The 12,040-nt window shown below is 39.4% G+C and overlaps 3 protein-coding genes across 3 annotated transcripts in view; all 3 read right to left on the reverse strand.

Moving 5' to 3' along the window:
• The window catches only part of LOC136041697 (uncharacterized), an 8,301-nt gene extending 3,238 nt beyond the window's left edge, over positions 1-5,063 (reverse strand). Inside the window, exons 1-2 of the mRNA XM_065726424.1 lie at positions 4,891-5,063; positions 2,298-3,520 (exon numbers count right to left, since the gene is read on the reverse strand). Of these exons, the coding sequence (XP_065582496.1) occupies positions 2,298-3,520; positions 4,891-5,063 (1,396 nt within the window). The remainder of the gene's footprint in view (positions 1-2,297; positions 3,521-4,890) is intronic.
• The window catches only part of LOC136041704 (regulator of microtubule dynamics protein 1-like), an 81,071-nt gene that overhangs the window by 61,300 nt on the left and 7,731 nt on the right, over positions 1-12,040 (reverse strand). The window lies entirely within an intron of this gene.
• LOC136041701 (protein EFR3 homolog cmp44E-like) overlaps positions 6,676-12,040 on the reverse strand; it is a gene marked incomplete at its 3' end in the record, with an annotated part of 95,514 nt that continues 90,149 nt past the window's right edge. The window contains 2 exon segments of the mRNA XM_065726430.1: positions 6,676-6,840; positions 11,071-11,352. Coding sequence (XP_065582502.1) covers positions 6,676-6,840; positions 11,071-11,352 — 447 coding nt within the window.

Genomic DNA, 12,040 nt, shown 5'->3' on the forward strand with positions numbered 1-12,040 from the left:
CTAAGCAAGACTTAGCAGCTTCCTTATTCACCATGAGTCCTACTCTCTGTCTAAGTATCAAATCTTTCCTGCTTGAGTAAACAAATTCTATATTGCCTAATTTCATGCTTCCTACCCCAGGGATATGGGTTTCTGAAACTCCTAATAAGTCCTGTTCGACTTCCCTGAACTAGTCAGTCAAAGTGTCGATACGATAGTTATCTTTTGACATCATAACATGCATCACATTCTTTATATAATTGAAATTATTTTGACCTCAGCAAAAGCAATAGTTCCAGATACCTGTGCAGAACGGAGACCAACACATCTTCTCAAGTCTACACCGAGTCACTAAGCCGGCTTAGAACCGGACAGCAGGAAGTCCCTGGGACCTCCAGTATGAATGGAGGCTTTGTGCAATCATGAGCCCATCTTGGTCATATGATGGTTTTTAGCCCTTGGCAATGCTCTTCTATCAATAAGAGTCGAAATCCTGTACACCCAATCTCAAGCCTTTTACCTTGACTTACTGACTTACTTGACTTAAGTCTCCTGCCGGGCACTGCTCGGCGTAGAGAGTGACGTCTGCCTCCTCCACCCACTTCGGTCCATGGCTAGTATTTGCTCTTCGCCCTGTCTGATGTTTGCCATCGTCAAGAACTCGGACAGGCTGTCGGACCAACGTTTCTTCGGTCGACCGCGAGGTCGCTTCCAACCAACTTTGATAGGGTCGAAGTCCTAGATCAACTTTGCGGGTAGATGTGGTGGCATACGAAGCAGATGCCCGAACCATCGTAAGGTTCGCTCGGCTGCTTGAGTCGAAAGCCAAGACTGCTCTGTGAGCTGCAGAAGCTTTTTATTGCTGACGAAGTCGGACCATCGTAGGCCCTCAATCCTCCTCAGGCTCTTTGCATGAAATACGTCTATTTTCTTGAGGGTTGCAGCTGATGCTTGCCATGTCTCAGCTCCGTAAAGCATCACAGAGCCGACTAGAGCGTTGAAAATCCGCAGTTTCGTTTTGCGACTGATGTTTGGTTTTCGCCAGAGGTGACGATTCAGTCTACCCATGACAGAAGACGCTTTAGATAATCTCGCCTGCAGCTCGGGGAGAAGTGAGCCATTTGAAGAAATTACGGAACCCAAGTAGGTGAAGTCATTAACAACCTCGATGCTAGTGGTGCTGTCCAGGCTAACTGGAGAGTTAACAGCAGGAGAAGACGGGCCTATGGCCATAATTGTAGTTTTATTCCAGTTTATATACAGTCCTACTTTGGCAGCCTCTTCTCGCAGAATTCGGAGCGCTTGCAGCAGCTACTCCATGGAGTCCGCCAGAATGGCCAAGTCATCGGCAAAATCAACATCTGTGATGGTACGATCTCCGAATTTGAGCCCAAAACTGAGACGTAAAGTGGTTTTTGTCATAACGTAATCTATGATGACATTGAAGAGCTCTGGGGCCACTGCACATCCTTGGCGCACCCCTGTCGTGATTTGAAAGAACGGGCTGCGCCGACCATTTACTTGTACACAGCTCTCCGTCCCATGGTGCAGCGCCTTGAGAAGTCTGCAATATTTCTCGGGTAGGCCAGTCAACTCTAGAATCCGCCAAAGAGCTTTTCGATCGACTGAGTCAAATGCAGCACGGAAGTCAACGAAGGCAATAAATACTTTCCGTTGGAACTCTGTGGTCTTCTCTACTATTTGTCGAATCGTGGAAATCTGCTCGATGGTTGAACGATCCGACATAAAACCAGCTTCGTCCGGTCGCCGGATTTTTCGAATGATGCTCCGGCATCGATCCAGCAGGACCATTGAAAACAGTTTGCCAGGGACTGACAGTAGGGTTATTCCCCGGTAGTTGGAGCAGTCGCTTCTTGAGCCTTTTCTCTTCCATAAGGGGATGATGACACCCTTCCGCCAATCCTTGGGAATTATCTCTGTTTGCCAGATTGTAGAGAACAGGGTGTGTAGAAACAGGAGCATTGCAGGACTTCCATATTTTAGCAGCTCTGAGTTTAAGCCACAGATACCAGCAGCTTTATTATTCTTGAGTCTTTTTACTGCATGCCCAATTTCTGAGGGGCTGAAAGGCTCATCTGTAGGAACATCTGTTCCAGGTCTTTGACTGCAAGGTTGGCTGGGACTATCATTAGGAGGCGCTGACGGACCAGTATTGTTGAGGAGCGAACAGAAGTGGTCCTTCCACCGCTCAAGACAAGAACCTTCGTCAGAAAGAAGTGCACCATCCCTGGACAGGACAGGACCCAAGGTGGGAGTTTTATTTTCAGTGAGATCTCGGAGATGCTTGAATAGGCTGCCAATGTCTTTCTTTTTTGCAGCTAGCTCAATTTCATCGGCTTTCCTTGCAACAAACTGGGTTCTATCCCGGTGAATGAGTCTGTTCCGCACTCCATTGAGCCTTCGATATGTGGTCATGTCCCCAAGAAGTCTTGCCTTCCGCCTTTGCTCTATGACTTGCAGTGTTTCATTAGTTAGCCACGATTTCTTTGGATAACTCCTCTTGCCGAGCACTAGTTGTGCTGCTTCGCTGGTCTGCAATTTAAAATGCTTCCAGAGATCTTCACTGCTATTGAGTGAGCCAAGGGCCTCGAAGCGATTCGATATCTCGATACTGTACTTCTGGCGAGTATCTGGTTCCTTTAGTTTCCCAATATCTGCAGCGACGGGTTTTCTTTCCGATCGTTGTGCATGGAGGCGAAGCCGAAGATCGGCGCACACAACCTTATGGTCTGCGTTTCCAAGCTCTGCTGATCTGTAAGTTCTGCAGTTCTTCACCAATGATCTCCAGCGCTTGGAAATAATGACGTAGTCAATCATCTTCCTTGTACGACCGTCATTACTATACCACGTGTACTGATGGATAGTTTTGCGTTGGAAGTAGGTGTTTGCAATGTAAAGGTCGTGAGATCGGCACAGTTCAAGTAAGCGGAGTCCATTGTCGTTAAGTGGGTCGGGGGATACAGGACCAACTGTGCCATGCCATACACCCATATCATCGCGCACTGTCGCATTAAAGTTGCCAAGGAGAACAGTTATATCATGGGGGGGGGGTACTGTTGCAAGGCATCTGGACAAAGAAGAGTAGAAATCCTCCTTAATCGCATCATCAGAATCGTTGGTCGGGGCATAGCATACGATGACAGTCATCTTGCCATGCTTGTGTCCAAAGCGGGCCTTCATTAATCTGTCAGATACAGCTTCGTGTAAAAGTAAGGCCTTTCTTGTAAGGCTATTTAGTGCAAAGCCAACACCATTCCTTCTCGAGCTTCCTCCAGACCAGAGCAATGAGTCACTGTTACCTATTTGCTCTTCTCCGCTTCCGGTAAGACGTGCTTCTGTAAGACCTGCAATTGACACTTTGTTCTTGCGAAGTTCTTCAGAGAGTAGGTTCTTTGACGCAGGTGCATTCAGAGTCAAGACATTCCAGGTGGCTATTCGCAGCCCCCTTCGGTCCATAAGGATTAGTCTGTCAGTCTTTCTGACGTCGTCAGCATGTCCATTGACGCGCGATGGTCGAGATCTTAAAAGGGAATCCGGGTCCGAGGCTATATTGTCACTTTTCGTAGCACTTAAATTTCGGGTGGAGGGTCGCTAGCCCAACCGACCCTAGGCCTGGAATCTGATTAGAGCTAGGTTAAACCTAGGTACTGAGATTCCCGGGGTGGGCTCCACCCGCCACATGAGGTTGCGGCCGTCCTGATCGGAGTGTTTAGTTAAAGGAGAAACCCTATATCCAGAGGCACGTGGTCAGGGCACGACCACAAGGGTAACATTCTTCATAGTAAAAACATAAAAAATAGCAAAAATTGGTACCAATTTACTTCCTTCAAAGTTAAATTTTGTATGCCATTTTTCCGTGATGTCATGTTCTTCAAGAAATTATTATTTTTGAGATACATGAAAATCGAACCAAATCTTGCCCATAGAAGGGATAGAACCTAGAAAGCTCCAAGTATTTGCTAACTAATCTGTCTTCTTCGGTTAAAGGTATTTTCGAAACTTTTCAATAAGGCTTGCTTCAGGCGAAATTGTCCCGGCGCTCTTGAAGTTGAACCATGACCAAGAAGCTTGTCTTAATTGCCTTGGTAACAGATGCTCTAAATGAGACATTCTCAACATCCAGTAAATATCCAACAAGTATCCAATGTAAGATCAATGTAAAAACTCTAAAGCCTTTTACCTCCGACTCATTATTTAGTCAAACCTATAAACGTTATGCTACTACGGGGAGGCAACACATAGTAGAAGAATTAGCTAGAAGGAGAGCCTTTTGATTAGTTGAAAATCCACCACAACATACCCTCAAAGTTCTAACCTATCAATGTAATTGCTCCTGATAAATTGCCATAACCCTCTTTTGACAATTTACATAAACCTAGTTTGTTTTGGTTTAGTGCAACATGGACCTAAACTTTCATTGAGAACTTTACCTTAATACCCTTAGCTTTAGTAGTAACAATAACGGTAGTAGCATTAGTAGCAGTAAGCACACACCAATTTCATTTTTTTTAACATCCTCCTCAATACATGCTGAAAGTTTCAAATTAATACCATCAACTGTTCCAGAGGCATTGCTAACTCATCCTCTTGACAGCCTGTATACGCAAAGTGGGTTTTAATCTAGCTCAATAACTGTTTTAATATTCTTCAAAATTTCCGCCTTAATGTGTTTCGCTTCAGTAGCAGTAGTAGTAATACCCGTAGAATTAGTAGTGGTACTGGCCTTAGATTTAATAGCAATATTAGAGTATCAGTAGTAATAGTAGCAGCAGTAGTAACATTAGCAGTTGTAGTAGAAGAAGTAGTAGTAGGATACAAATATTACTTTTTGATCAGTTAAACAGCCCTTCAGACACCGAACGATTTTTAAGGATATGCCCTTCTGACAACCTGCATGCAGACAGCTTGTTGTGATTTAGTTCAACTTTCTTCTTTATGATAATAGTTGTAATAGTAGTTACAGTAGTAGTAGTAGGAGTACTTGTAGCACTAATCACAGGACTAGTAGTAGCAATAACAATAAGAGCTTTAATGCTAGCAGCAGTAGTGTTAACACATTCCATTTTGGTCGGTCGAACAACCCCCTCATAATGCCCTGGAAGTTTCGACTAACTATAATTAGCCGTTAATATAATATTGGCGATATACCCTTTTGATAACCCGTAGTTCATAGTGTGTTTTAATTTAGTTCAACTTCCTCCTCAAAACATCTTAGAAATTTAATCTTGATACTCTTAGCGTCAGTAGTAGTTGCAATTAAAGAAGTTGTTCGATTATTTTTAGTAGTAGCGTAGACATATTGCCTTTTGGTTAATTGATCTTCCCTTTTAAGCATTCCCTGAAAGTTCCAATTTAATGCCCTAATCCATTCATGAGATGCACCCTTTTGAAAATCTCCGTGCCCATTGCGTTGTTTTGGTTTACTTCAAATTTCCCCATATCATTCACTCAAATTTTCGCCTTCATACCATTAACCTTAATAGGACTAGAATCCTAGTAGTAGGTGGTATTAATAGGAACAGTAGAAGCAGGAGTAGTGTTGTAATAGTAGTAGTAGTAGTAGCAATAGTGGCCGCAATACTAATAGCAGTTTTGGTATACACATGTTGCCTTATGGTCAGTTGGACATCCCCATCATGATGGCCTGGAAGTTCCAGTTTCATACGGTAAGCCATTCCAAAGATACTACTGCTCCCTCCTTTTGACAATCTGTATGAATATAGTATGTTTTGATTTAACTTTCCCATCAACGTTTTCCCAAATTTTCACTTCAATGTCCTCAGCCTTGGTAGTACCTGCTATAGAAGCATTAGTTCTAGTGTTAGTAGTAGTAGTAGCATTAGTGTGAAAATATTGCCTTTTTGGCCAATTGATCATCCCCCTTGTCATTTTCTGAAGTTCCAAATTAATACACCCAGTCATTCCTGAATTACGCCCTTTTGACTACCCGCATGCACCTAATATGTTTTTATTTAGTTCAACACTCCCCTCAGCTTTATCGAAAGGGTTAACCTGGATGCCCTTCGTCTTTTCGGACATTAAAGGTCGAACAAGTCAACCTTCTCAATAAAAAATACTAAGTATAAACAATGGGCGAATTGCAAAACTTTCAGCCCTTACCCCAAGGGCTTGGGGGAGGGGGTTTGAAATCCCCAGAGATATAGTTACTGGACCTTGAAACTATGCTGAAAAATTGGTTATCTTAAATTTTGAATGTATATGTTTGGCAAACTGATAGGCATGGGATGGAGGCTCGTTGCCCTCCAATTCCTTTTGACTCTTAAAAAGGGCACTAGAACTTTCAAATTCATATCGAATGGGCTCCTTCCGAAGTTTCTGTGAAAACTCATTCTATACGAAGTTCCTTGGGGGAAAAGTAGAATAAATAATTCATTGTCCCAAATAGCTCTTTACTTAGGCAGCGCTAATTGTACTGCCTGTGATAGACAAAGACTGGTAAAAACAGCATACTGTTCCCTACAAAAAAGAACAAAAACGTTAAACAACAAGTAGAAGAATAGGGATTTTTTTTATAAGACAGTTGAATACAACTTCAAATGAATAGTTCGATCCTATACCTAAGAATTGTCCTCAGCAAAAACAATTGAAAAAAGAATATAAAAGAACTCAAATTTAAACATAATCTTCAAATCAAAACGTTACAGGTCAACTTACTTGTCTAACAGATTCTTGCCGTTCCATCATTTCGGCAAACGTTGCCGTCCTATAAAAAGCAGCCATTTCATTCCATCTCTCTCTTTTTGCATCGCGTCTAGATTCTATAGATTCGGATAAAATATTCTTGAATGTTTTGAACGATATATCCGTGGATGGAGATCGCTAAAAGAAAACGACAAAATGATATTATGAAAGCTACAATATTAATGATATCCCACCATTTTGGAACTTAAAATGAAGACGCAGGCAAATGGGAGAGGGCTACACCCCCACCCATCCTCAAAGATTGCTTAAAGGACTTCAATCAGGAAAAATAACATATAACTGAAAGATCTTAACCTGGGGGTCATAAATACAGGTGGAGAGGATGATTATGGTAACTCTGATGAAATTTGGGCACAGTCCACCAGTGTGTGAACGCATCCCACCAACCACAATCTACTCCTCCGAAATTGGGTAACTGTTGGTGATATAGGATACCATAAGGGCGTATCATCGGTAGAAGATATAGCTGGCCCTTGGTACGAACGGAGAGGAGTGACTTACTACTGTCCTGACACTAGCCAAGAACCCCTTCTTTTACTCTTACTTATTGATGAATATAAAAAAGCAAATTCATGTGATACCCAATACAACCACAAAAGAAAATTCAAAACATTCCTATATAAAAAGGCTACTTTTTTATTGAATTGAGAAAGTTTCCATTTCTTCCCAATTTTAGTTTGTTCAATTTGGGTACCGACATCAAAGAAAGTCTGAACAGTATTTTCCGTTATATTGAAGGCAGGTTAATAAGGATTACGTAAACAATCTAGATTATCAAAATTTCTTTCATCAATTCCTTGTTAAGGCTTTGAAAAAAGCATAGTACAAAAGCTAAAAAAGGAATGATTTTTTTTTTAGTACAAGAACAATCAAAAAAGAGAAAGAACTGCTCCCTTAGTGATGTCGCAACAATGCACAACATGCCACTTAAATGAGACCAAACCCTATAAGATTATCCTTCACCAAAGAGAAACAGCTAAAAATCAAAACAAGATTCACAAAACAGAACATGGCAGGTAAGGTAGGATAAATAATATAATCTTAGAACGAAAAAATATACAGTTTTTATATAAATAATACAAAAAATAGAACAAAATAAAAATATACACTCCTCATACAATAGATTAGATATGGGTGAATAATAAGGGTGCACAGCTGTATCTGCCTCAGACGGCTTGTTACTGCAATGACTTGTTAGTATTAGCAGTAGTAAGTGATAGAATATTTCACTGAGAAAAAATACACAATAACAATAAATTAATGTCAATTTGGTGTCACTCAGTACAGTATATGGTGTACAACTTTCGCAACTATCAAAGGTTCACCATATTAGACCCGAGCTTTTGTCAATGAAGATTTAAATACTATCTTCCATCACAACCATTATAGGTATGTTATTTTATGCCAAAAACTTTAGGAAGTTCTAAATAAGGTACAACCTTTCATTTAGTTTAAAAGTTTGGACGGCTCTTCTATCATTTTTATAACTATGGAAGATTCTAGCTAGAAAACTCTACATTATTCTGGTTTTTGGAACGAAACTAAGCCTTTGAATTACACCCCCAGAACACAATTTAAGACCAATTGGATTGAATTATGAATTTATTACAAATAGATATAACCTTCTACGGGCTTTAGAAGGGTAAAATTATCCGACGAACCCATTTCCACGCTAAAATAAATCTTATTATTCTAATAGTTTAGATTGCTTTTTTTTGTCGTTATCTTAATATTAATTTTAAGTAAGTATTGCTTGTCACCTAAGGATTAGGGCTGATCAAATAAGTTCAAAGTAGCACCTACTACTACTACTAACAACTTACCGCAACACCAAGCCGCCTCAGTCCAACACTGCTACGCAAGCTTCTGTTCTATTCCAATCTATTCTAAGCCTTCCTCTTTACACACTTCCAGGAAGTTCTAATTTCCTTTAAATCTTTCTTTATGACATCCTCCCACCCCAGACGAGGACGACCTGCTCTCCGTTTTGCCCCAGACGGTTGGCCGAAAAGGACAATCTTCGGCAATCTGTCATCCTTCATCCACGTAATGCCCCCCCCCCCCCCCCAAAAAAAAAGAGAACGAAAGGAAAACCATGCTTAATTTGACTAACCAAAGCAGGATTTTTATATTAATCTGACCTCGTCTCCTCTCAGTCGTACCAAAATCTTTGAACTCTGCAAATTATAACTATACTTATGTGCCATCTACACATAAAAAGAAACAAAGTTAAAAAATTTACCCTATCTATTAGTCCTAAAATTTATAATAATGGGTCTTGTACTTTTTTGGGTGGGGGAGAGAGGAGTGGCTCACCATTGATGCATTTGAAAAATATAGTCATATATATATATATATATATATATATATATATATATATATATATATATAAATATATATATATATATATATATATATATATATATATATATATATATATATATATATATATATATATATATTGAGGATTATTCCGAAGTGCTGTTTTAATGCGTAGAAACCATTTTTCAGCCAAGCATATTTTCATGCAGGATATTTTCGTTATAAACTCGAATTTGAGTTCGTCACTGGTAAAATAGTTGTTGATTCTGCCCATTGCTAAATAAATCAAGACGAAAATAATTTTTTTTCATATGTAATAATTCAATTTTCGAAATAATGCAGAAATTGGGCAAGGTAAAGAGCAGACTGTTACAGCTGAAAGTTTTCTTCGAGGTTACATACAATTGTACGCTCTACTGAAAACACATGACAGTGTGCTTGGAAGTTTTGTCTCCTATGGAGTAAAAGAAAGAATACAAAAAAAAAAAAAAAAAAAAAAAAAAAAAAAAAAAAAAAAAAAAAAAAAAAAAAAAAAAAAAAAAAAAAAAAAAAACAGGAGAAGTAGGGCCAGGCACAAACGCAGAGAGAAAGTTCTTCTAGCCTGTACATATTCCCCCCTCTATTTTTATATGTTTTATATAATCTGCCAATTTTTCACGTACGTTTCCGAACTGGTGTTGTCTCTTCCTGTCTCAAAATGAGTTTCTACATATGTTCCTGAGCAGATTAACTGAGAATACTAAACATATGAATTAGATTTGAGAAATAACTCAACAACTTTGAAAAAAGCAGTGTTCGAAAAATTTGACTAAAATACTATCTAGGCTTTATTTGTAAGAAAAACAAAAAAAAATAAAAAATACATAAAGCATGCTTTGCTCTTTACTTAGGAGGCGGTATCGTTCAGCTTATGAACACTCACTGTCAAGAAAATAAGCAATGGAGGGAGACAAGAATGACCCAACATAATTAACTTTAGATAATGTGTTTGTGTTTTCAGCAAAGAGGACAATCTGGAAGACAATGTGGGTGGCAGCTTCCAAGTTCAACCGCCTATTCCTTGCTTTGGTTCTGCACGTTCTACATCTAGATCGTGCTCTTTCCATGCATTCATGAACAATCTTTTGCTATCTAATATTCACCAGCTTTGGGTATATTTTGGTGCATTTAAATATTAAATAAAGTTACAAAGTAAAATACATTCCGAAATGTCTACCTGTTATTTCCTTTGTAAAATAAAGAATTGTCGGATAACACTACATAAGCTAGTACTTTTTATTGGGGGCTTTAATTTTCAAGAGGGCAATTTGGTCAAAATCCATGGCAATTTGGGCAATTTGGCCGATTATACGAAAAATACAGGAAGACAATGAGTAACTTAAACAGACCCTGATTTTTCACGAGGGGAAATGGGTTCAAGGAAAAGATTCATGTTTTCAATTGCCTATTCATCACTCATTTTCAATATAATAAGGGCTACAGACGTGACAATTGCTTCCCAGCCCCTTCATAGGGCAAGATATAGCCCTAGGCTCAGGAGCGTATGCAGGTTTGTCGAGCTTCCCTTGTATACACTTTTGGTTTAATTAAGAATATATTTTATTCACCTGATGATGAAAATGTGTGGCAATATCTATTAGCTAATGAATTATTATTACGGACTCAAAAAACTGATAAGTCACACCCAATAAGAACCTGATTAACGACGGGAGACTTATATTTAGTTTTCTCGTTGAGAATGACGGGCTAAGCTATTGATGCCCCCTCGGGAGTGATATTTTTAAGGTATGGCCTGCATATCGAGCCTTAGTTAGTAGCATCAAAGTGTCCACCTTTGTTTTCTCCCATCCCGAGGGCACGCAATAATCGTCCCTCAAAAGAGTGGGGAAATTCACCAGCCACTCGCTAACCATCAGCGACAAGCGGCATACAGAAAAATTAAGTATACTTATTACAGCAATAACCATTCAGTGACTTGCAGTTTTTCTTCTTGATAAAAGGCGATTTTAAATAAATTTAACCTACCTTCACTGTTTGTGGGGAAGCAGATGGAGATTCTATATCTAGAATAACTCCACCTAGATCAGCAGCAGCAGCACCAATGGGGTCCTTTCCAAAGTTCCTAACGGGCGGAGCAGCATCCGCCAGCTGCATATGCGCAGACTCCCATCCTATCAGCTTAAATATCCCAGCTATTTCTTGTCTGCTCAATAAGCACTCTGTTGGTATATTTTCAGGAACAGATTTTAAAGTTGAAGCCGCCAGTGGCAGAAGTTCTGGGCAAAGTCGGTTTCTTATTGCAGCAACCTAAATTAAATAGCTATGATTTATAAAATAGTAAACAATATTGATAAAAGTACAAAATATACAAGCTCCCAAATTTTTATTGATATTATTCCGAATACATAGTTAAAAAAAAACAAACAATGGAAACTAATGAGTAAATACCGGCAAGGATTTACGCATAGGCCCAGTACAGAGTTCGGCCGTAACGATGCTCCCGAAAAAAGTGACTTTCCTTCTTTCCAAACTAAAAAAAAGTGACCAAGAGTGGCTATCAACATCATCACTCTCTAAAAGCCCGTTAGGTTAAGGAAAAGAAGGCTGGAAGTATTAATTTATCTTAGATTAACCTATCTTCTTATACAAAGAGCACAACTTTGATTAAGGAACAACAACCTTAGTAAAGCAGGACTTCTGTATGTTTGTGAATAGGAATGAATTGTACGATTCACGTCCATAAGTAAGTGTAACAAATCACTGATAGAATTACACTTAAACATAATTAGTGTCATCACTTCTTAGGCTTTTCTGAAAGCCAATCAATCACTTCTGATTTCCTCTCTAAAACAAGTACTTCCATAGATTCAGCATTATTTGCCTTTTCCCTTTCTTCGAAACGAGCTATTAGTACTGCTTCCAGGATGCTTTGAGCCGGACCAATGTTCAGAAGTCCTTAGCTTCTACTGCTTTCTTCAGACATTCTCCTGCTTCT

This window comes from Artemia franciscana, unplaced genomic scaffold (genome assembly GCF_032884065.1).
Source record: "Artemia franciscana unplaced genomic scaffold, ASM3288406v1 PGA_scaffold_33, whole genome shotgun sequence".
Taxonomy (NCBI): Eukaryota; Metazoa; Arthropoda; class Branchiopoda; order Anostraca; family Artemiidae; genus Artemia; species Artemia franciscana.